The sequence below is a fragment of the Podarcis gaigeae genome (assembly GCF_964106915.1).
Source record: "Podarcis gaigeae genome assembly, chromosome: 1".
NCBI classification, from domain to species: Eukaryota; Metazoa; Chordata; class Lepidosauria; order Squamata; family Lacertidae; genus Podarcis; species Podarcis gaigeae.
Genome location: NC_139678.1, coordinates 107,331,874 through 107,358,437, shown reverse-complemented (window position 1 = coordinate 107,358,437; position 26,564 = coordinate 107,331,874). Strand labels below are relative to the sequence as shown.

The 26,564-nt window shown below is 39.6% G+C and overlaps 1 protein-coding gene across 6 annotated transcripts in view; it reads right to left on the bottom strand.

Annotated features, from left to right (window-relative positions):
- Positions 1-1,338: 1,338 nt before the first annotated feature.
- PSMD14 (proteasome 26S subunit, non-ATPase 14) overlaps positions 1,339-26,564 on the bottom strand; it is a 59,561-nt gene continuing 34,335 nt past the window's right edge. For all 6 annotated transcript variants that reach the window (XM_083714124.1, XM_083714123.1, XM_083714122.1 and 3 more), the window contains 5 exons: positions 13,268-13,375; positions 10,395-10,469; positions 7,913-8,038; positions 7,085-7,147; positions 1,339-3,051 (listed from right to left, as the gene is read on the bottom strand). In XM_083714124.1, coding sequence (XP_083570250.1) covers positions 2,953-3,051; positions 7,085-7,147; positions 7,913-8,038; positions 10,395-10,469; positions 13,268-13,375 — 471 coding nt within the window. In that variant the 3' untranslated portion in view covers positions 1,339-2,952. The remainder of the gene's footprint in view (positions 3,052-7,084; positions 7,148-7,912; positions 8,039-10,394; positions 10,470-13,267; positions 13,376-26,564) is intronic.

Below are 26,564 nucleotides of genomic sequence, written 5' to 3'. Positions count from 1 at the left end.
CTCCATCCTGGCAAGCAAAGGCATTGTGACAGTTCCAGGGAACATTCCAGCCAGGCACTTGAGGAAGCCACAGGGCAGCACTGAAGACTGCAGCCTGGGAATGTCCCAACATCAGATGAAGAGAGCTGGAGGACTGCATTTGCCTCCTGCACCTGATGTTCCCCACCTTCAAGTTAAATGCGCAAGCTTTCCCCCTACCTTTTCTGAGAAATGAAACTAAGCTGATGGGAGAAAACGGCCAGAGCTGAAGAGGGAAGTAGTAGTTCTTTTGTTTTGATGGACAATTTTAGCTTCACAGTGAATTATTTTCCAAGGTAAATCACAGTGATTTGAGAGAGGGATGTTGAAGCCATGCATCAGGTGCATTCATCTCCCAAGTATTAGAATCCTAGAACTGTAGCGCTGGAAGAGACCCCTAGGGTGATCTAGTCCAACCCCTGCAATGCAGGAATCCTGACCAAAGCATCAATGACAGATGGTCATCCAACCTCTGCTTAAAAACCTCCAAGGACGGAGAGTCCACAACCTGCCAAGGGAGTCTGTTCCGCTGTCAAACAGCTCTTACTGTCAGAAAGTTCTTCTGATGTTTAGTCGGAATCTCCTTTCTTGCAACTTGAATCCATTGGTTTGGGTCCTACCCTTCAGAGCAGGAGAGAACAAGCTTGCTGCATCTTCCATGTGATAGCCCTTTAGATGATATTTGAAGATGACTGCCGCATCTCCTCTTTTCCTGGCTAAACATACCCAACTCCCTCAGCTGTTCCTTTTAATGCTTGTACAGTATATATTTTTTTATCTCCCGATCAATTAAAACAGTCCTCTTCAGCTGCAGTCTTTCATTTAATTAAAAATCCTTTACATCTTCAAGGCTGTGTGTATTGCTTTTAAAACAAAAAACAAAAAAACCCCACATCTTATGCCTAGATAGCCAAAGTTTTGCAATATGCATCAAGTTTGAATATTGCTTGTTTCACATTCATTGATTCTGATTCTGATTCTACTACTTTAGGTGAGGTGTAAAAACTGTAGTGCTCCAACGGCTTGCATTCTGACTACAAAATAAAAGATTTTTTTAATTCAAACAGAAAGCTAACAATTCTAGGGGACAGGGAAGTTACTGTTATTCTATTACAGTTTATATGTTAAGCTGTCTTTTGCCAATGCATATTCAAGAGCGAATACAAAGACAGCATGAATGACAGTAGTTACCAGAACTTTATGCACCGGATACTGGAAGAAAGCACATTTTTAAAAAGTGGGCAGCAAAGATGTGGACTTCTCCTGTAGTGGCTGAAGTTAAAAATTATCTAAGAGTGAAAGAAAACAGACAAATCGGGGTTGTTTTACTGGTAAATTTCTCTTCCTTTATTCACCTTCGAATCTATCAGCAAGAGATTGTTTACAAAACTATTTTCAGAGGTTAAAAATCTCTCTTGAACGAGTCTTGATGGTTCCATCTTTTCTGATGGTTTTTAACGTGCAAATCCTTGTTTGATTAAATGTGTATTTTTCAGTTTCTTTTTTTTACAAATAATAACAATAAAAGATTTAACCCAAAAAGAATTTGTGAAGGCATGTTTTTGATTTGGTGTTTCACAGAATTTGTTGACAAAGAATCATTGTATTTTATGGCAAGTTTGTTTTTAATAGGTTTGTTACTCTGGCATTGCGTACACTACCCTTTTTTCTGAATTCACATACACTTTCAAGGCTCTTTGCAGTCCCAAGAGCAAGAACAAAAAGTTGGGAGGGGGGAAAGCGACTGAAAATGAAAGTTTTTGAGATACTGAATTCTGTACTTTACAGAGCTGTAGTGAAATAGATGCTCACCATCGCTTACAGCAGCTATAACAGGAAGCTTGAGCCAGTTTCATGATTAGCTCACAAGGATTTTATAAGATTAGTTGTTTTGTGCAGCATTTGATGGGTTTAGCATGCTTCTTTCAAAATCTTGCTTTCCCACTGCCCCTTTCCAGCACACATCCCATAAGGGTGTCCGGGTTAGCTGCTGTAAAATTGCCCCTCTCCTGTTTGCTCAAAATGATAGCTCAAATTAACTGGGCCACCGTATACATTCTGAAAAAAACCTGCCTCCAATTTCAAGGTTTTTAATCAGCACATTGCAGGGGCCATTTGTCAAGCTAGGCAATCCAAATTCTCTTCAATACCATTGTATCTTGTTTCCACCTTTTGCACAAATTTAAGAAGTCATTCTCTAATAAGGTGAACTGCCCTGCCTGTTGGTCAAAGGCCACATACACAGGCTCACGTCTGCTTGGAAGCCACACTCCTCTGACCTGAAAAGTTATAATTTCAGACGGGAGTGGGAAAGGACAAAAGCAAACTCAGTGCTGATAAGAGCTTAGAAGTGCCCTAGTATTGCTTTGGGTATATATTTCAAGACTGACAAGCTCTTGTAAAGTTTCTGCGGTTCAGTCCTCCCTCACACCAAAAGCAATAAGACCACATTAGTGCTGCCTATACATAGAAGAGATATGTGCCGCAACAACAAATGACCACATGCCCCAGGTCTCCATGTCCCATCAGCTTACTGAAATATATTTCTTTGCTTGTTGAACTTTGTACAATATTGTCAACAATATACCCTCCCCAATTTATGAACAACACAAGCAGAACACTACGGTTATTAAAAAAAAACACCTATATGGCAATAATCAAAATATATATACTGCTGATTTTCTTCCAAATATTAAATGAAAAACCACACCAAACCCCAACCACATTTTTAACTCAGTTCCAGAATTGCTCTGGAATTTGCAAAGACCCTGACATAAAAACATATCCAAAGTAATTGCATAAACTGAGATGAAAAGGTGTTAGAGAGATGCTCTTAGATTACAAATGATGTCTTTGACATCCAAACATATCTTAGTCTCAGTGCTTGAAACAATGGATGATCAGAGACTGGGAACAGCATTTACAAGCAAGTCATTATTTAAATACAACAGTATCCAACATAGCTGCTAAACACTGGACAATGTTGCAAGTCATCAGCACATCCACATGTTCTTCTAAGTGACGTTTGGGGTCCTAAAATACAAGTAGAAAATATTATTCGTAGAGCTTATCGGAACATCACATTTGCAATTATTTGTTCTGTGTTTCTATTCCATGGCAGAACTGATGGCATCAATAAGCAATTAAAACTCAGGGTTCTCTTATGCAAGCTATTTGATGTAGTTTGTAATTTAAAAACTTTAAGCGTTAGATTGAGGCTGCACAGTGTTCATACAAACTAAGCATGTTATTGTCCTGAAAGTGGCATTTTGAACAAATGAGGACCTAATAATAAGAGACATACTTCTTTCCCCCTTAATATCCTGACATTGATGGGCAATTCTTGTGGCTAAAGGAGTGGAGGACAATGATGGATAAATGAAGCCCTCCACACGTGCAATAGCTTTCCCACTCCTTGTACTGGCTTGGGCAGCTCCTTGTGTGCAATCCAGGTGAATGTGGGGGACGGGACTACATTGCACAGAAAGCTCTGTGACGACACTGGAATGTGCAGAGGATTCTTGACTGGGGATTATCATCATCATCATCTTCTTCTTCTTCTTCAGTTATTAAATTTCAGACCTGCCTACCACCATGAAGTGCCAGGGGAGATCTCCAGAAGCGTGAACATTAATTGTCTGCAACTGTTTTGAATCAGACCCACACTGCCCATAAACACAGGACTGTGGCCTTGTATGGTGCTGCTTTTTCATATTAAAGGGCACCCCATTCAAAACCTGTTCCAACACAGCAGTTTCCCCTTGTGGTTGCTTTAGGGCAGTTAAATAAGAGGTAGTGGCAGGGAGTTACTATATAGGGACCTACTAGGACAACATTTGCTATTCAAGACTATGCTCCCCCATGTTGACTGTGCTCGTTGACCTGCGGATATAGGGCAGTATATAATTTTAATAAATAAATAAATCATAGTAATAATAGTTGCAACAGATCAGCATGAAAATAGCCATAGCCAAATAAGCAAGGTTTTTGTTTTGTTTTTTAAAGTGCAAAACAGCCTCAGAGGCTGCAATTAAGAGCGGGAAGAGTGGTTAGAGGATAATGGGTTGCTCAACACAATTCCTACAATTTGTCTGTTGAAAGCCACACTAGCAAGGTGCTTTCTCATCTGTAGCGAGAGAATAAAGACGCCCCACATACGCTCCACCCCATCTCCTTGTAGTTACTGAGACTGAAAGCGCAATTTGTTGGGGGAAAGAACTGATGAGCCGTGTCAAAGGTAGTCTGACCCTTAATCCAACTGCAACACTAGCAGGCTGCATCAGATCACAATCACAATCGCATAGCCCTTTACCTAGGAGTAAGCCCCACTGAACTCAATGGGACTTACTCCTGAGTAGGCATGTACAGTACCACACTGCAAAATGCAATGTTGTTATTAAACCATAATCATGTCACCCTGTTGAAAAAGATACTTATCTAAATATCTGGGTATGCATTGCATTGAAAATTAATAGTGAATTTCAACAATCCATTATAACACTGTCTTGTTCTTATTCATTTATCAAGTTCATTAATGAATTCTGGGCTCCATTGACATCAATGGGAGCTTTGCCATTTGCTTCCAATGGAACTGGGACTCCATCCCATGTTATTTTAAGATATCCTCACTCAAAACAAAAGTGCTTTCCAATTAAATAAATGAAAACAAACCATAAAATACAGATTGGGGGTGGGGGATAGTGAAGTTGGGGGGGGGGGGAACCCTGATGCTAAAATGCTCTTTTTAGAAAATTTTGATTTGCAAACAAGTAGCGTATCCATAGTTTGCTACTGAATTAAACATTATTTTTGTCCACTCTTTGACTGTTTCATGTGCCTCCGTTAAGAAACTGCACAGTTGGACAAAGGAGGATTATCTTTTGCCAAGATTAGTTATGCTTTCCAAGATGAACCTGCTTAATAAGCAAACCCAATGACACAGCCAGAACAAGACTTTGTCTTCTCAGCCTCTCCTGTTGTCCAAAGCTGCAACTTAGGTTTAGTACATTTGTATTCTGCCCATCCAACTAAGTCCCCTGGGTAGTTTAATTTAAAAACAACAACACAAATTACAATTTGCAATTAAAACCATTAAATCCAAACACAATAAATCACAAAGGCAAAAAGCCTAGCAACCCCACCCCCCAACTTGAAATTGGCATAAAAAGCAGCCAAAACAATTTAAAACAGGATTTAAAACCCAGCAAGAGGAAACTGCATTTAATATCTGAAGCACCTATTAGATTGTAATTAAGAGGCCCCCTTCTCCCAAGGCTATAAAGACCTCAGGATGGGCACCTGTCAAGTCTTCCACTGCATCACCACTGCAAAAAGACCTTCTTTAGCCTGCCTCTCTACATTAGAAGAGGGAATCTGAAGGCCTCCAAACAAGATCAATGGAAGTGTGGATGGGAGAAGGCAATTCTATAGATGTAGATGTACTTGCTCAGGCAGCACAATTTTTAAATGACATGATAAGGGAACATATTCTGTTCCACGGCTATAACCATTTATAAGTAAATAGCTGCATGCAATGCTGCAGTTCCATTTTCACAGATTTCTGCATGTGCAGCAGAACTTTCCTTTCCTCTGCCTGTAGCTCCACCCTTAGTAGTCTTTTCAAAATCCGCTCCAGAGGGTTTGACCCTCCAAATCAGGTTTGTTGGGAGGGTACAGGGTGGAGGAAAAGAAAGGGACGTTCTGAGCAGAAATCTGCTTGATCGGTGCTGGGTACAACCCATAGTAAACCTCAGTACTGTCCCTTTCTTCAAACAAAAGGGGTTTGTTGGTTGGTTTGTAAAAAGCTTCAACCCCCCACATTCTGGAGTATCAGAATAGTTAGTTTCCTCCCTTCAACAAAAATGCCCTTTTGGATTAATGAAGATTTTCTTCTAGAAAGAGGTGCTGGAACTCCCCCTTTTTAAGTGGGGTGAGTTGTTGAGTGTGTCCCCCCCTTGTTTGCCCGCTTGACCCAATGCCACAGGGATAACATAAAAACCTTCACCGCCAAAATCACCCTGCTGCCTGCAGCCCGGAGCACCATGCAGGGGGATGGCACTGCAAAACTACACAGCTGCTGGAATGCACCAATGAGGTGCTGAAATGCAACAAAGAGGTGCCGGAACTCAGTTCCAGTGACTTCCAGCTGAAAAAAAGCCCTGCCTGACTTTCCTACACAGCCATTTCTAGAAACGCCTGGATATGCACCCTGTTCACTGAAACTCATGTCCAAGTCCTTGCCATGAGACTCAATATTGGGTATTTGCATAGCACCTGGTAATATTCAAATAGTGCTGCCCTTACATCCACTACCTTGTAAGGTAGGACAATATTAAATCATCCCCATATTAGTTACCATGTTATTATACCTTTAGCTTGCCACATGATGCAGGTGGGTGGGGTGTACAATGGAAGAAGGCCTGCAGGATAACTCACTCCCTCATCATGGATTTTAAGGTCCCTGGGGGGTTATTTGGCAGGCAACCTGGCAACTTTACTTCCAAGTAAATGGAAAGAGATTATGAATACCCCCCCCCCCTCCTTGGAATGCCCTTTGGCACAGGGGATTGTCATTTGAAAAAGAAGGCGTTCCCAGCTCTCTATGGCACAAGGAACAAGACAAGTAGTACTCTGCGATTCAAGGATTAGGTTTCATAGTAACAATCCAAATTTACCGTCCTAAAATCCAAAGGAGATGGGCTTTGAGCATTGGTAATGGCTGAATTTTTGTGCTGATGACAGAATTTTATATGGATATTCTTGTTCTCTTGGCTTTGGTGCCCAAGTGCAGGAATACTAGGGAAAACCCACTGTTTTTAAGGATAGGATGCCAGATGGTTTATTTAGGTAGAAAAATACCAAATGAAACAGTGGCAGATGCCAAATGACAATTTTATGCCCCACTGTTGAGACTATCTCAAGTCAAAGACTTCAAATAATTTGTTTCAGTGGAAATAAGTGCACCATTTGTAAGGAGTTAAGGAGAAAGGAAAAATCATCAGCATGTGACTAAACAAAAATACACAAAACATGTTATTTCACGTCAGTATAATTCATTACACCTCACCTGCTTGCCAACATTTTTTATTGCCAGCTGTTCAGGTGTCATCTTATCTTCTTCCTCCACAGCCTGTGAAGGATATGCAGAAAAGGTTAGCATTTGAGATCTTATTAAATCAGGAGCCCCCCAAAATTAAATGTTCTTTTATAAGGCTGAAGCTGAAGTGACAGCATCATTTTAATCACTACATACCCAATGAAAAAGGAAGCTGTGCTAGGGAAACAGTCAAGGCCCACATCTCCACCCCCCACCCCATATAACAGTGCTTTCATTGCCACTGTAAGTGGTCTGTGTAGCATTTATATCTGTGGTGCTAACAATGTACACCACCCTTCACAGACTGACATGAAAAAGGAAACACTCTTCAGGGCAGGGGCCTAACTTCTGATAGAGGGGGAGACAACCGGAGGATGGAAGGAAGTGGCACAACTAGCAAGGAACACGCAAGTATCATTGGATCTTGCTTCTGATGGGATAAGCCCTTCTCTCTCGCTAGGTTTGCAACATGTTTATATATATTATAAAGGCTAAGCCTGTCTATGTTGTGCACTTTTCTACCTTTTTTAAAAAGAAAGCAGATGCCAGCAGGGCTGGCAATTTCATGCTCACTTCTTCGACACTTTTAATGTTCAACAATGCCATTTCAGTTTGGGGTTTTTGGCCCCCAATTCCAGTACTAAGTGCCCTGATTTTTATTCTTTGTTTTTTAAAGGATGAACAGCTATCCCACCAGTACATGTAGACTGGATATCTGAATCTGGAATTCCAAAGGCAAAAACAAGTCTGGGGCACCCACAGAATATCATCAGCTCAAGCAATGGCATACTGTGGTACCTTGTTGTAGTTCTTTGCTAATTCCAGCATTTCCTTCACTACTGTCTCGTTGAGTTTGCAGTGCTCACTGTAGTCTTGAAGGGTTAAACCTTCCATCCAACTCTTCTTATGTAAATTGAGCAACATCTGGTGAGGAAAGTCAACAAAGTATTACTGATTGTGGAAGTGCTTGCTCTAGGTGAGAGCAGGAGTTTGGGTATTAGTAATTGTGGCCTCAGTTATGCAATAAACTTTGAACTGTGAAGAATCATGCAGATTTTCTATGTCTATCAGGATCTGAAGCAACACATGGCAAGAGACAGGAAAGTTTTTGGTGACGGAAAGTGCTTAGATCACTGCTGCCAAGTCTGAATTAACTGGGGCTATCACAGATCATTTTTCTGTTTTGTAAGTTGACTCCTCACCCCAGAGTTGAGTATCCATTGGAGATCATCTGATGAGAGAGAAATTGTTTGCTCTAAAAGATAATTGTAAAACTTGAACCCACCCTCACAGGGGGATTTATAAAGACCCAATTGAGTGCTAAAAATGGTTTGTGATCATGTGGTTTCAGGCATTCTGCCAGACTATCAGCTTCCAATACATAATTGGTGTCAGAATTGCAGAGGTCCGATTCCCAGTCATGAGAATGAAGTCATGAATGTGCAGAGAAGGACACTGGACTGAAATGGATGCCTGCACACTAGGTGAAGACTTCACATGTTAATGGAAATAGCCCTGAATCCTAAAATCTCTTCTTTGTCACACTTGGCAATTACTGTTCTCGCCTTTACAAAAGTGCTCGCAGTGTAATGAACAAAAATACAATCTCCTCAGGTTAGTTCTAAGGCCTAGACTCCAAAATGTAGAGCAGAGAGAGAAAAAAGGTTTTTCTGCAGGAACTAAGATCTAAACGAACCATTCATTTGTACGTTTCTTAATGTCTTGAAAGCACAGGTCTATTACAGAAGGTCCAACACTAACACAAAAGTATTTCATTTCTCCTTTTTTAAATTTTTTGAATTGGCAAAGAGTTTGTCATCTGGTTCTTGCACATTTTAATGAGGTGGTTCCAAGCAAGACAAAGGATAGATTCTGTTTGTCAATAAAACTATGCAACTGTAATGTTTGAATACAGCCTTTATTTAATTTCTATACCCTCCGATAACTAGCATGGGAGTTACTTGACATAGAAAGAGGCTGTCTTAAAGGGCAGAATCTAGTTGGCACCCTGGTGCTTTTGATCCAGTAGATGCTTCTAATAACAGAACAAACCATTCCCTCCTGCAGTCCTCAGCACCCCCTTACACTGAAAATTGGCTCCAGAGAGCTGAGGGACTCTTTAGAACTTGGTGGAAGGGCAAATCAGCAAAAATCCCAGTCTCTTCTGTTTGTGAAAGCATCAATTGGATCAAAGCTCTTCTGTGACTGCAAGGGCACCAACTAGATTCTACTAAGAAACATTTACCGACAGTGATGAACAAGCCAAGTGGAATCTATTATTGCTGTCATACCATACAATAACATTCTGCATTTGGGGGAAATTAGTAGACTTTGTAAGGCAGAAAGGAAACTAGCAGTATCTAGAAACCAGTATATAGAATTCTAGAACAACTTTTTTATTGTATCATTTGAAGCACAGAAAAGATTTTGGTTGTAATGAAACAACAACAACAAAAGAGTATGGTGTACAACAAGGAATTATTAACTTGCCAGCAGTTATTCTTATGTTCAGCTTTGAACGACTTAAGTGTGCCTCTCAATATTACCTCAGCAAGTTTAAGGAAAAATTCTAATTGGATCATACAAAACTTAAGTTTCCATGAAACAAGGACCTTGACATCACCATTCATGATTTTTTAAACCTGAGGACTGATTTTGGAATAGAGTTTACATATGACTGTCTTGAAAATTTCTTTGGAATATTCAGCCACTGCAGAATGTTATACCATGCCACTCACAGGTAGTGGAAGGCATAAATATATTCATTCTGTACTGTAGCAACTACACAATCTGCTTGTTTTCAAAGACAATTCAAGATACTGGTGGTAATCTATAAAAGTTCTACACCTTAGGGAATACCTCATTCTCTACATGCAGGACCAAAGAAATGGAAAATAGCATTTAGAAATATGTGGGTTTAAAAATAGCCACATTTCCTTCATCATTTAAACAAAGATGTTCCTAAATTATTGACTTAAGACAGACTGATTTTCACCAAAAACTTATTTAGCATTCACTAGTTAGGCATGCAGGTGCCTTCTGGAAGAAATGTAGAATTCCACAATGAAGTTCAGGCTGAGGTTCATTTGGGCAAGGTAATGCATTCACCATATGACATAAAGGGGGGGGGGGAGAATGACATAAATGACAACAAAAGATATTAGAAATTAAAATTCTTATCACAACACTGCAACATGCTGTAAGTCAATTTAAGCCATTTGCAAGCAAGTTTTTAAATAATACCCCAAACAATTGAAAATACGCTAGGAACAAAACTTACCTTCTGTTCTAGTTCATTCTTCCTGTAGTTGATGGTAATGGAGTAGTAATGTCTATTTAATCCATGAATTAACGCCTAGAACATTTAAAAGCAATAAATAAAATATATCTGATAATTTCTACTAAATACATGCAAGAATCTGATTAAAGTCTAGAAACATGGACTTGAGCTGTAATTTGAAAAACTTTCCTGAAAGTTGTTTAGGTTTCCATATCCAAAGCTGCCCAAATATATAGCCATCAATTACATATTTTGCTGTACTTTATATTTTGCTAGAAACGCATCCAAAATGAAGCACACATTTCCAAAGGGTACAAGTAGGGGACTATAACTAGGTATAGAAGATGATTAATGCTTTTAGTAAGGATGTATCTAAGTTATACTCAGATCAGACCTACTGAAATTAATAGACCCAAAGTAGACATGTTCATTATTTTCAATGAGACAACCCTGAGTAGGACCAACATTGGATACAACCCCTATTCTGTCACCCAAAATTTTAATTTTGGTGCAGTTATGTAAAATACAATCTTAAAATGGCCTTAAGCAAAGCAGACAATTTTCACACGACAATAGTTAAACTTTTAACATGAGTATTTGTCTCAAATGGAAGTTAAATAAATGCATGTAACTGTTTCTGGCCAGGATCCAAAGTAATATCAGATCTGCACAAGGGAGAGCCACAGCCTCAACTGAGTTTTGCTGTTTTTTGAAGGACAGAGGGTTTTCTGCCTGTTCTGGTGCCACAGTTTCTATCACTAAAAAGATAGAATCGCTTTTAGAAGCCAAACAGCAGCTTGTCTCTTTGACAGTAGGAGCTGCTACAACAAAATCCTATACGACAAGAGCTGTTATTCCACATGCAGACACATAACTATTTGAATTCTTGTTTCTTGTTTCTAAGGAATGACACATATTAGTGGATGGTAATTTAGAAGGAATGTTGGAATATACAAATTGTTAGGTTTGGGCTTGGAATAAAGAACCTGCAAAGGTTGGCAATGCTTTTAACAGCTGATCTGAGACCAAGGTATTAATGAACTCTCTAAAACAAAATAATAATGAAGCATGACACTTTGGGGTTTGCCAGAGAGGTCATTACATGCTGCCTTGAAAAGCCCAGTAATATATTCTCTAGAAACAGACAAGCACAGGCTTGCCCGCACCCAATCAAAAACATTAGTGGGTTCTTCTATACTCATTATGATCTGCAGTTTGCACAGATTCAAATTGAGTAATATACTTCCACCTTATTAAACAAGCATTCTTTGGTTTACTCAATATTTTGTTAAGCTACTGCATTCATGCTACCAATATACATTTTGAAGTCTGAGGAGTTTATGGCTATGACTAGATAGGAAGTCTCCAGGGTGAGAGAAAATGCTGGAGCCTATGATTCCAACTCAACAGTGGTACTATGCTGTTTTCAAGGCAAGTTCAGTGTTTACAGCATATGTTGCTATTGGTGCTCCCGTAATTAATCTTTGGAGAAATAATTAAGGTTCTTTGTGGCAACTATCTGGGCCTTTTAAAATTCATTTTGAAAGAAAAAATAATATATATATATTTTTGAAATTATCGTCATTAGAGCATGAGAATGATAGCGACAAAGCATTAATCATTCATGAGGGAATGCTTGTTTAAGAAACAAGAAGCTTCCTGTATGGAGCTCTGTTTATATCCAACTCCAAGAACTGTAGTCTTAAATGCCAGATTATTCTTACAAGATAAAATAACATAGGGTGTTTGTTTTTATTTCTAAAAATTATATGCCTTATGACTACAAAAGTTCTCTAAGTGGTTTACTGTAGACAGTAAAAAAAAAAAAAATCATTAAAAAACCCCAAGATACATAAAAATTGCATGTAACTTGACTATTAAGCTTTTTACATGCACAACTTTGGATAGAATGAATTATCCCCTTTATCTTCAACCCGTGGTTAAAGAGAACATGGGAGGATGCGTGCAAACCCACGACTTGTATTTTGGATCACACTGCAAATAAAATCTCAGGTTATGAGGAAATATCCAAAAAGGCCTATTTTCTGAGGAGCTAAGATTGAAGTTTTAATGGAGGCAAGCTATAACCCCATAAGTACAGATTTGTTTAGCAGAGCTACTGAAGTCAGCAGAGATATTCCATGCAATTAATTTGATGATTCAATGGAACTGCCCTTATGAACCCAGCACTTAAATGAAAAACTAGGACCAACAGAAAGAGAGAACAGAAGAAGCATCAGTGTTTAAAACAAAACAATGTGGATATAATTTATTCTAACACACACCTATAAAAATCTGATAAATCTGCATGTGATCTCTGGAAAAACAAGGGGCATGGCAGCCATAAAAATGAGTCACTATAGATCTTTATGCAAAATGAAATCTCTTAACTTTGGCTGTAATATTGCATCTCTATAGTAAGAGTTAGTATTTTATAAATGTAATTTATTCTATTTATAAGCCATTTCATATTCAAAATGCTCTAATCAGTGTATTATAAAATGAAATATAAAATTAACAAATGTTTAAAATACAGTTCAACAACTTACACAAAGGCTGGTGGCCTACAAAGCTGATATTAACAACCTAGGAATGCCTGGATAAACAAAAACAAACTGCAGTTGGTACCTATCTAATTTCAGGAGGAAGAATGTTCCATAAAGATGGAGTTTTATTGTTAAATACCCTGCTCCAAGTAATGATAGGACAAATATGAGAAACATGTGGGCCTTGTCTAATGACCTCAGTGATCAGATAGAGTTATGGAGGAAGATTACATTTACCAAAAAAAAAGTGTGTGTGTATGCAAATATTAATAATATGTATTATAAATATATATATATAGACACATATATACCAAATACTGAATTTACCTGGATAGATGGCTTGTTTAAGTGACCCAGATTTGAAGTTGTTTGTCTTGGTTCATGTCCCAAGACCATCATATTAGCATTGATCAATCTAAAAGCATCAATAACAACCTGTAAAAACAAGACGCCAAAGTCAATTCTTTGTAGAAAATACAAGCGATTGCACCAAGTAACAGTGGAGAAGTCACGATCAACTCACATCTGTTTTTTGGCCTTTCTCCAGAAAATTATTTAATTATAATATTAATAAAAAAGAACCACCTGCTGTCTCTGCCACCAGCACAACAACTAGGTTGAGTATTGTAAAGTGACACCAATTACTACATTTTTGGGGCAGTTGAGAAAAAATAAATTAAGTTTTATACACTCTTATTTTGATGGCTTAAGTTTACACACACACACACACACACACACACACACACAGAGTAACTTTAAAAACATGTTTGTCACCTACATCTTACCTAGTCAAATTGAATGACAGGGAAACTAAATCTGAAAGTGAGCACAAGCTAAGGGACCATGTTTAAAGCCCAGTCCTGTCACATCAATTATACCACTGGAATACTTGAAATGACAACAAAATTATAGTCAGCAAGGAACTTTCCCCATGTATTCCCTTCTAGTCAGATGCTTTTTACTCCCTGCAAGTAGGAAAGAGGCTATAAACTGTCGGATGGATTATGACGACCTTGTCAGTGTCATGGCCAGGAGCAAAACCAAGCAAAACCAAAAAAGGGAAGGGAACAAAAATCAAGGTCACTTACAACTGTAAATATACAGTGGGCAACTTTCGGGGAGGTGTTTTTGTTTTGTTATTTACTTATTTTTGTTTAATCCTGAAGAGCTCTCAAACCATAGCCTTAAAGGCGACTCTTGATTTTGCCTATGGAGTCTTCAGAAAGGACCCGGTGGGTCGAAAACAGACACTGCAAATTCTGATGTGGGGCAACCAACACAAAGGACTACAATGCTAGAGACAAGTTGTTTTTCAATTTAGCCCTCAGTCCTTCAAGCTGATTTGCTTAGCAGTGATCCAACTTTCCTTTTTCTCAAAGCAAAGAGAATCGGTGTGGTGTAGTGTAGTGTGAGCTGAGAGTCTAAAACCCCCAGTTTATCTCGCCTCAACTACCAGCTACATTCTCAGCTCTCCATCCGTAGTAAGAGGATAATAACAGTAGCCTATTTTGCAGGATTATTTACTAGGAATGTGCAAAGCTTGTTGAAGGAAAGGAGCATATTGCAGCTTTACAATTTTGTAGGAATAGCATGGCAAAAACCCACACTGAGCCTTAGGAAATGATACCAACAGACAATTGCATCAACACACAACCACACATCTCCACTAGGGGAATGCCAGTGGCAAGTTAAATAGGATGTGCATGAGATCACAGGATGAGGAACCACTCAAGTTTTTAGGCTTCTTCCTAATGCAAATGTTTTCTGTGTGGAAGCAGCGCTTGAATCAGCCTATGACTCCAAGCAAACATTAAGAGCACAGGAGAGAGGCAGCCAGGATTCATTCCTAAGAGGCCTCCCAAAATGTAGGAAAGCTGCATGGACTAAGGAGAATCAATGATTCAAAGGTTAGAATTACCAATGAGACCCCACAGAACTGAAATAAGCAGAGCTAAAAAGAAATCCAGAGGTCAGCAAAACAAATCCAGAGGTTATCTTCTTTCAATCCACAAGCTACAGAAGCTGTTCGGTTCTGCTCTTCAGCTGGGTACCAAAGGGCAGCAAACAAGAGTTTAAACTGTTTGGATCAGAGGGTGGAACAAACAACTTATGGGTGATTACATATCCTTTATGCCTACATGGCAGAAGAGAGAAATAACAAATGCAAGAGTATATTGTTGGAATATTATGTGATGCAAGTCATTCTTCATTGTAAGCACTGCCATAAGGCCAATGAGTAACAAACACAGCTACAAATAGGAATTTTCCTACGGCACTGTAAGCATCAACTATAGATTCTATTGTTCAGAAAATTAAAAGCATAAATTGTACTCCTGAACCAAAGTTTTTTTAAGCACTTGCTAATGAATGACACATCAAATGTTTAAGTCCTGTCTAATTAACAAAGCTCTCATTATCATGAAGTTAGAGAAAAAGAGACGCTGAAGAACCCTTCTCCCACATTTCAGCTCGCAACCTGCATAGCTTAATGTGGTTGCTGGAAGACTTACAAAGGGTGGCAACCCTGTTGGCTGATATTAACTCAAAAGGGGACATCTGTAGCTCACTGGCAGAACACCAGTTTGTAGGCAAAGGGTCCCAGATTCAATCCTTGGCATCTCTAGGTAAGACTACAAAAAACTGCCTGAAACCCTGGGCCACTGCAGGTCTGTGTAGACAATATTAAATTAGATGGATCTTTGATGTGACTCAGATTTAGGCAACTACCTGTGTCCTTATACAAACAGCAAACCATCAAAAGTATAAAGTTTGGGGAATTAGTTCTATAAGAAAAAGTCCCCAAACAGTATGGGACAAAGGTGTCTTACATTTTTTTTAGAACTTGCATTAAATGAATGAAAACTCAGGAGTTAGTAGGTAGATTTACACCATGCTCAGCCCCCTACTGCTTCTTGAAAGGGGTTAGCACTATCCTGCACCCCAAGCCCAATAGCTTAGCACATTTCTTTTGGGTAGTCTGCAAAAAAGAACTATTATTTGCACATTAGTACCACAGAGTAACTGAAGTTGTCCAATGTAAGATGTAACTGAAGGCAAAAATATTTGGTAGGGTTTATGGGGGGGGGGGCAGAGATACCTGCACATTCCTTCTATCCTTATGATTATCTGGCCTAATTAAATACATAATTTTAACCTAACATTGTCGTTTACTTGATGGGTTCCCCACCCGGTTTAAAAAGTTACTTTAGATTTCCAGACAGTGAGATCCAAATATATGCATATACTGTGTGCTTCCTAACAGAAGCAACTAAAAAGAGAAGAAACAAATGAGAGTATGTAAGAGGTGGCTTGATGCTTTGTATAATCCTGATAAGAAAACCCCAAGCGCATATGTACCAAGAGGTTGGGACCCAGGGTGGGGTGGGGTGGGGTGCTTAACAGCCCAGGAGGGGGCATTTTCAGAATTAGCCCCTAAGTTGTGGAATTTCCTCCCCACAGAGGTACGTCTGGCAATTTCACTATACAATTTCCAATGTATGCAAAAAATGTACCTCTTATCCTGGCCTTTGACACCCAAGATTAAGTTAAGTACTTAATTCGTTCCGGAGGTCCGTTCTTAACCTGAAACTGTTCTTAACCTGAAGACTACTTTAGCTAATGGGGGCCTCCCACTGCTGGCGTGCAGGCGCCGCGCAATTTCTGTTCTCATTCTGAGGCAAAGTTCTTAACCCGAGGTACTATTTCTGGGTTAGCGGAGTCTGTAACCTGAAGCGTATGTAACCTGAAGCGTATGTAACGCGACGTACCACTGTATATTTAGGACCCAGTCTATCCTTGTGACTACTGGTTTAAAACTGTTTTTAACACTGTATTTTAAATGGTTGTAAGCCACTTGTGTCTTATGGTGAAGGATGGGTCATAAATTAAACAAACCACCACCGCAACAGCCTTGTGGCTGTTGCTTCTCACGACACTATTCCTTTTCCAGCTCTTATCTCCTGTACTATCAGAGCTGATCAACTGACAAGGAAGGAAATAAAGTCACAGCTGACACTGTGGAGACACTGGCCATGTACCGCTCTGATAAATTGTGTTTGTGTGTGTGTGTGTGTAGCAGTTGCTAGTACCCCTGTCCCTGTTATGCATGCAGTAGAAAAATGATGGAAAGATGATCGCCCTGTGAAAAGTCATTCCCATGCCTAGATTTCCCTTCCTAAATTGAGGCAACTGTATGACACCGTTACAGCAACTACAAAAGCTTAGTATTTTAGAGATCGGCGCCAGCTTTTAAATTTCAGTTATAAATCTCGTATTTTTTATGTAACGTTGGTTTCTTATCAGTTTTCCAAACTCTTGAAGCAGCATTTGAACCAGATGTTTTAATTTATGAACACCTGCAAATGCCCAACCACAGCAAAAAAGGGAGTATAAATAAAAAGTAAGTAAAAACATAACTAAATATTCTACACTGCAGTCCTCTAGAGGCTTACTTGATAGGAAACAACACAAATAAAGAATTTACACTGAGGATAAAGATACAATTACTTGGCAGTGTATCAGATTCAAAAGGTGCTTCATATTTTAGAGTACTAACACACTCCTAGAATGGATTCTGACTGCTCCACTAGAAAACATGGAAGCCATCCAAGACTGCAATGGCGTTTTCTAACAAAATTGCTTCTACTTGTATTTGAGCTCCATATGCACTTTTCAAAATCGCTTGCTGCAAACGATGCTGAATCAATGGCCAAGCATCAGGTTTTACAACTGTGTTATAATTACAGCGGCCCAGTTTTACAAGGTCATATTTGGGCAACGTTTATGGAAATGCCTTTAGCCATCTACTGGTTTGTGGTGGAACTATACAAGCACAAACGCTTTGGGAACCCTAGACATTCATCCAATAGCTTTGTTTCAAATCAATTTCCATGCTGCTCCTCGAACAGAGGCAATTCTATGTCTCTGATAATCACCAGTGGTCTGCCTATTTGACTGTGCTGTTGATCAGTGCTCAGATATATGTCCCTGGAGAAAATTATACAGTGGTACCCTGGGTTACAGATGCTTCGGGTTACAAACTCTGCTAAGCAGGAAGCAGTTGCTCCAGGTTAAGAACTTTCCCCAGGATAAGAACAGAAATCGCACGCCAGCGGCGCAGCGGCAGCAGGAGGCCCCATTAGCGAAAGCATGCCTCAGGTTATGAACAGTTTCAGGTTAAGAAAGGACCTCCGGAACGAATTAAGTTCTTAACCTGAGGTACCACTGTACTGGCTTTTATGCCTAGGCACAGCAATTGCATAAGGGCATCTGATTTGGAATTAAGAAAGTCATTTCTAATAAACTACTGGACAAAAATATGACTTGAGTGACATTTTGCTTCTACTTAACAGCATCATTACAACCAATGAGAAAAAGAATATTTTAACTACACCAAGATTAAAGGAATTCACTGTGATCACTATAGCAACTGTCTTAAGGAAAACTAACATGCTCAACAACCTGCAACCTAAAATTAGATCTGGGATGCAATAAAAAAGCATAAATGCAGCAACATACCCTACATTTTGATTTCTATGCAATCTTATAATTGCTTTTTTGCGCAGCAAGAACAAACGAGTCCCTTCTTTAGATAATCGTATCAAAATAAATAGGCTCATTAATGTCCAGTGCACTAATGAGCAGTGGATGAAGGAGGTGTTAATTATGCTACAGTAAGATTCAGGGATAAAGCCCTGGTGAGCACTTGCGATATATGCAGTAGCTCAAGCCTTCTTTAGGTTTGTGTACTTTGAATTTCATTGTGATGCGGTGACAGCAGTGCAGTCACCTTAAATTTAGCAGCGGAAACTTTGTGGACACAGTAGTTGGAACGCCAATATCACAAGGGTCAATTCAAGAGGAAATAAATTGATATATCGCTTCCGTTTTTGCAAGGACTTGAGAGTTCTTTAGACCTCTAAATTTCTTCTGACCGTGACAATGCATAATTGCATTAAAATGCAGCCTAAAGGCTTACATGACAATTACCTCTCCCTAAGAAGGGGGAATAAAGAGCTCTGTGTAACAGCAAAGTGGAAAAAAAAAGTATACAGATCAAGGTGGCTTTTTGTTATTACATGTTGTCCTATATAGCAATTCTTTTCACCAACTGGACGATTTAATCCTGCCTAGTGCAAGTGCCTTGAGACTTTGCAGAGGTCACTTCAACAGTAGACAGCTTATAACAAAACCATTAGCGGTTTGGCTAGCTTAAGGAAACCTCTTCCTTTCCTTTTTTTTGTTTATTATCACTGCATGAATCTGCAGCATATGATAGTTTATAATTTCTCAGGCTTGTTAAATTCATGTTAAAGGTCTGTTTTCTTGTTGAATAAATTTTGTTCATATAATGCTGCCTATTTCATACAGTGAGTCTTTAATAGCACCTTTGGTCTATGCGCAACTCACAGATCAAAACAGAGGACTAAAATAGGGGTTGATGATGCTATTTACATGTGTGATTCCTGCTGTCTTCTTGTTAGTAGCTTTAATATAATAGAAGACCTTGTCTGTTTTGTAATTAACACATCTTTACTGGAGAGATATTTGGAAGTGATTGCTGTGAATATACTGGTTAGTAAAATAAACACAATCACACACCACTTTCTGTTATCAGACAAATTTGTGAATTGTACACATTATACTCCAGATCAACAAACTGTGATATAACAGCCAAGTAGAAGACACATTTATATAACCTTATATTTTTTCTGAATATGTGTATTCATTCTGACCTTGCAAATATAATTAGTTTGTGGGATGCATGGAATTCAGTACCATGTTTAGTAATTGCAATGTTTAGAAATAGATACTAAATATTTTGAAGCTGCCAATACAAATTAAAAACTGTACCTATGTATACATCTGTGTTGGTTTTAAAATTGTATGAAAAACAGCTACATTCCATATTTGTATCAACGGCTGTCCTCTCATCAAAGGTCCATGATACTGCTTGTTTTGTCAAAATCTAGCATTCAACTGAATTTCCATCTATACACATTTTATCCAAATCATGAAATAATCCATTTAACAAGCTATTATCCTAATAAGTTCTTTCAATATGATTAATTATAGACCAGTAAAGGGAATATTTTTACTACTTTTTAAAATCTATTTTCTAATATATTGTTGTGTTTTTAAGAATCCAAGACCTTCCAGTGGAATTATAGCTTTTACAAGTGTTTATATACTTGAAGGTATTTTTTAAAAAATAAAAAAAACTTTTAAAAATGTCTATACACAATCAGAGGTAACAACATTTCAGGGGGAGGGCATGCTACAAATACAGATTTAACATCTAAGGTGATTAAAATCAGTTAATTCAGTTCAGTTATTCAGAAAAGAAGCTATTTCTGGCATATATTTCCAGCAAAAAACCAAACAAGCCCCCACTAAACCCCACGACATACAAAAGCTCTTTCAAAAATGTATTGTGTTGCAATTCAGTCATCTAGCTATTGTTCATGCCATAGTTTTATGAAGAAACATAATAATGCATAAGAAATTCTTTGCAAAGGATATAATGTAGCTATGCTAGGTGCAGAAGAAGTAATGTCCCATCTAAAATCTCTTTTATCACCTGCAACTGACCTGTTATCAACTGCTTAGTTGGTTTCTAAATTCTTTAAAAATTAAATGGAACACATGACCCTTGAAGCGCAGCTGAGGTTTATGACCACTTCGTTATTTATGCTGCCATGCACACTCAGACAACCACAACTGAAGAACATCTTTGGTCCCCTGTAAGCCCACAGCATAAAAAATTCAGAGAAATCTTACTTTTTATGCCATTTCCAATGAAAAGCACTAAGAACAGAAACTGACTCATGCCAAATGCATATCACTGAATTGCTGTGATTGTGAGTTTGAGGTCTGCTACATGGAAATTATTTATAAAAATGTCAATTTTAGCTCTGGAAAAGAGATTCCTAGGAGTATGCACATTTTATTTCTTTATCCTTGGAGAATTTGTTTGCTTTGGGTCAGGTCTACTATGCAACCTGAATACCCATACTGGGAGGGGAGACAGCTACAGAATAATACATTTATCTTGACAAGCAAAGGCATGCATCTCTAAGCCACAAACAGAAAAACCGCAAGTTTCTAGGCTATTTGCCTTAATGAAGATAGATGGATTATTCTACATCCACCATGGTAAAAGGCATTTAAAAATTAATACTTTTAAACAAAAAGTCTACTTGGAACTTTTTGGTTTAGGGCAGGGAAATAAACTGAAATAACCCTTCGAATTTAAGCAAGCTAGCACTACCGTCTTATCTAAAGCACAGCACTAATTGAGTACCACTGCATTAAAGAAAACTATTCAGCATACAAAAATTGCATTTGTTAAGTAAGATATTTCTTTTTCAGCTCCTAGAAGACAAACACACATCTCATCTTCACATACTAAAAGATGAAATAAAAAAACCTTTAAAAATTCTTAGATGTGCATTATACATACGTTAAAAGTTAACAGGACAGAAGATAAAACTGGTACTGGAATGCAATTTGCTACTAATGGTCAGTTTAGGAAACCCACATTGAGACTACAAAGATGATCGACCAAACCATGGAATCACTGTTTGGAGGAACATAAATGAGCCCCAGTTGCATGCACTTCCTCATTCCCCTCCTAATCACACAAGACTTCCCTTCCCCTTTTCCCAGTCTACTCACATATGGTTTCCCCCATTACCTACTTAGCACCAACCAAAGTTTGTCACAATGTCTGAATTAGCTAACTGATAAGTGCTTGCCTTCCAAAAGGAGAATCAGAAACACGCCAAGAGATTTCTGAAACTGATTCCCAAACTTTGCTTATTCAGAACATGGAGAAATATGGACTGTACTAAGCAGGGGGGAAAAGCCACACGTCATATGGGATGGGGTGAGGAGCCTATGTGTGAATCCATGGCTTATTCGTGATCCTCCAAACTATGGTTTGATCACTTGAATTAAGCCACTTGTTAGATGTAGTTCTGTAAATTGTGCAAATTGGTACATGTCTGAGGTTTATTATCATAAACAAGGTTTGTGAAGTTGGCACTTTCTAACAAGGCGTAAGCCAGCAGTTCTAATTTCCCCCCTCTATGGACGACTTTAAAATTGCTAGGGTCTCTGCTGACCACTTAATAAAATGAGCTTATCTCTTCAGTGTCAGTATCAGTATCAATACCAATGCCATATTATGAAAACCACAGGCCCTAAGCCAGGATGCTGAGAAAGGCCACTTTAACTGATTTTTCAAAGGGAAAAATTAATAGGCTGCACCAACACCATATTATGAAAATCTTAGGTCCACGCTAGGGCCTTGTTAGCCTGTTCGATAATCTAGCCCTAATCAAAACAGTCTTGATTATCCATCATCTGTGGGGCAGGGGAGAGAATCTATCAAGTTCAGAGCTGGAGTCAGAAATTCTTGACGGCTCCAAAACCTTTCCATGGATCACCTGAATGGAGTTCTGGGAGAAACAGTAATCTAGCTGAGAATATCTCGTCAAAGCTAACATTTAGGTTACGTCACTTGTGCATGTGTATTTCACAATACACACACACACACACAAAAAAATATACATTGTTTCATGTGCAAGGTGAACTAGCATCACAACCTGTATCAGCTTCTATGCCATAGAATCATAGAATTGTAGAGCTGAAAGGGACCTAGAGGGTCATCCAGTCCAAATCCCTGCAATACAGGAATCTCAACTAAAGCATCCATGACAGATGGGCATCCAACCTCTGCTTAAAAACCTCCAAGGAAGGACAGTCCACAACCTCCCAAGGGAGTCCATTCCACTGCCAAACAGATCTTACTGTCAGAAAGTTCTTCCTGATGTTTAGTCAGAATCCATTGGTTTGGGTCCTACTCTCCTAAGCCAGAGAAAATAAGCTTGTTCCATCTTCCATGTGGCAGCCCTTATGATATTTGAAGATGGCTATCATATCTCCTGTCTCCTCTCTTCCAGGCTCAACATACCCAGATCCTTCAACCATTCCTCATAAGGCTTTGCTTCCAATCCCTTGATCATCTTTGTTGCCCTCCTCTGCAGCACATGTCCCAGTTTGTCAACATCCTTCTTAAACTCTGGCACCCAGAACTGGACACAGTTCTCCAAGTGTGGACTGACCATGGCAGAATAGAGTGGCATTAAAACCACTCAATCTGGTGAGAGCAACTGCTCATTTCTGGAAGTGTTTCCAAGGGCTAATTTTACCTTTACCTACTCATGTGTTTAAGATTTGTGAGGTTAAGAGAAAAAAATGTTCAGACGTATTACTGAAATTAGCTTTAATGTATGTCAGAAATTACTGAAATTAGCTTTAATGTATGTCAGAAATGTGCCTTAAGCATACAATCTATATAACTGCTCAAAGATGGTAGTCTAGCATGCTGATATTACAAAGACTAATGTCTTTGGCAAGCTTTGTACTCCTTCCTTAAAAACACTCTGAAATATAATGGAAGGTGGGGAAAAGCGAGACACTGGAGTCAGTACTAGAGTTGAGGATTTGTGATATGACTGAAAAGAGAGCTTATGAGTTAGGCTTCAGATCCAAGTTGTCAACTTGACAGAACTGAAGTTGCATTTAGAAGCAGCCAAAGATCTGTGCCAAAGTCATCTTCTTGCATTACAGAAGATCTGAATGTGTCAGTCACACAGCCCACAGTAATGCAGAAAGGCCAGAGAAATCAACATTAAGTTTTCTTGATTTTGTTGGCATTTCTCTCAACCAATTCACTAAGCTCTCCGTATTTGTCCAAATAAGCCAGTTAGACAGAAGACAGGTAAGAATAAAATGCTTAAGAAAGGGCACTATTCAGTGTATAGATTAACACTCTGCATGTAAACACTCCTAAGCTGTGAAGCAATTTACATACAGGAAAGCACTGTGGATGAATCTACAATCTCACCAAAACAAATTACATCATGAAGAAACTTATTGCATGCTACAATATAGCAGACACAATTTTAAACAAACAAACAAACAAACAAACAAACAAACACTCTTTTAAAAACTAGAACCTGAAAAAGCACAAAATATGACAGGAAAGCAGGATTTAAAAGTATTAGCAAATGTACTGTGAGATAGGGGAAAGATAGCCCTGCGGCATCATTTGAGAGCAAAAGGAAAGAACTATAGGGTCAGGTACAGTGCACTGAAAAGATCAGAAACCACTAGCAGGGAACAGTGGGAAAGAGGAAGCGGGGGGGGGGGAGCACAAAACGCAAAAATAAAAGAGGGGGCAGCACTAGTTGAATGGTTCAGAGTGCACAGTGGCAACCCACGATGGCTGCTTTCAGGCAAAACTGTCTGCAGCACCATAGCTCTGTGCTTCAAGCCTTGGCACAGGCCCCCTGGAAAGGCTACTTTCCTAAACCCACTATTGCTTCTTCCCTGCCTCCAGACAGGAACAACTTACTGCACTGTGGCAAACACTGCTATAAATTATGTTCTGCTACAAGAAATAACAGTGAAGCTGATAATGCTTACCCCTCTGACTGAACTGTAGCCATCAAAAGACAACCTTAGCTACTTCTGGAAGATCCTCAGCCACTGGATTACAGGAAGTCTCCAGGGGACAGTCAGTTCCATAACCAGGGAACAGCAAACAAGATCATTTACCTGCGCATCCTTTGCAACTGGAACTTGGCACAAAGATGGCAGAATTTTGAAGGCACTCTAAGGTTGATGCCAGGGAGGAGGGCGGGAATTGTGGGGAAGGGCTCTTGCTTCTACAGCACATTGCTCATGGCTTTCTGAAACTAGAATCTGCCCTCTGACTTTTGCTATGGCAACATTTAGGGAACCAATGCAAAGTTTGTAGCAGTGACATAAATTGCAACTAGTCGCCTTGCCAAGCAAGAGGTGGGCTGCCCCATCTGTACAAACTGAAGGCAGAATGGATTGCAGTGGCCGGGTCCTATCTAGCTCACAAGGACACAGCCCTTTCAACAGATGGAACTCATTGTAAGAATACCTGGCCAGCGCTCGCAGTAGATGCAGAACCAAAATCACTCCATGACAACCAACCGGAGGAGGGAACTATTTATGGTGGGAGTCCAAACCTCCCACAGAGTACAAGATTTGCCAGCCATTGTTAGTTCTTCAGCTCAGGATTTTGATTCGGAGGGCTCACCCATATTCAGCTTTCAATCATGGTTCGCCCATGAGTCGGCACTTGGATGAAAAAAAGGAGGTGTCATTTCCTACGACAGCGCAAGAATGTTTCTCTGTATGTTGCCAACCTATTAAGTCTTTCCCTTACCCCTCTCTATGTCTTGTACAATTACCTCTATAGCTAAGTGGATCAAGGCCCAAAGTGCAGTATCAGCATCATGTATATGGGGCCAACTTTCTGAAGATGCAGGAGGAGGGGACAGCAGGGAGCATGTGGGGATCAAATGAGAGGCAGCTGCAAGCGACACCCATCTCTGCTCCCCCAAAGCAGCCATTGCTGCCTGGACTGCTTGAAATAAAAAGAAAAGTCTGTCGGGGGGGAACCACCTGATCCTAGTTCCCAGCAACTGCTATCTGGGTTGGGACAAATAAAGGAAGGAATGGGCCAGTCTAGTGGGGTAATTCTGAAGGGGAGGCACTTGGGGGTGTTACAGGGGAGTCTGGACCCCTGCCATGTGATAAAGACCCCCTTAACAATAGAAGGTAAAGGTAGACCAGGGTGAGTCTGGATTGCATTTGGGTTATGAATGGGATGAGCCAGTTGTGGATAGAAAGGTTCACTGAGTAATAGATGGTGAGGTGTTTCGGAGTGAAGGTTGAAGCTATCTACAAGTGGATCAATCCCTTCTGTGTCCAGGGCAGCTGTCTACCAGCTCCATCTGGTACGCAGGCTGAGACCCTACCTGCCCGCAGACTGTCTTGCCAGAGTGGTGCATGCTCTAGTTATCTCTCGCTTGGACTACTGCAATGCACTCTACGTGGGGCTACCTTTGAAGGTGACCCGGAAACTGCAACCAATGCAGAATGCAGCAGCTAGACTGGTGACGGGGAGTGGCCACCGAGACCATATAACACTGGTCCTGAAAGACCTACATCGGCTCCCAGTATGCTTTTAACCACAATTCAAAGTGTTGGTGCTGACCTTAAAACCCTTTGTTCCGCAAGGGACAATGACAATAAAGATATTGTAATTGTAAATCGTAAACGGCCTCCGTCCAGTATACCTAAGGAGCGCCTCCCACCCCCATCGTTCAGCCCAGACACTGAGGTCCATCCCCGAGGGCCTTCTGGTGGTTCCCTCACTGCGAGAAGCAAAGTTACAGGGAACCAGGCAGAGGGCCTTCTCGGTGGCGGCGTCCACCCTGTGGAACGCTCTCCCATCAGATGTCAAGTAAATAAACAACTATCTGACTTTTAGAAGACATCTGAAGGCAGCCCTGTTTAGGGAAGTTTTTAATGTTTGATGTTTTATTCTGTTTAATATTCTGTTGGGAGCTGCCCAGTGGGTGGGGAAACCCAGCCAGTTGGGCGGGGTATTATTATTATTATTATTATTATTATTATTATTATTATTATTATTATTATTATTATTTGCTGTCTACAAGTGATCCAACCCCTTTGCATACAGGTGGTTGCACTCTGAGCACAACAGATAACCACTATT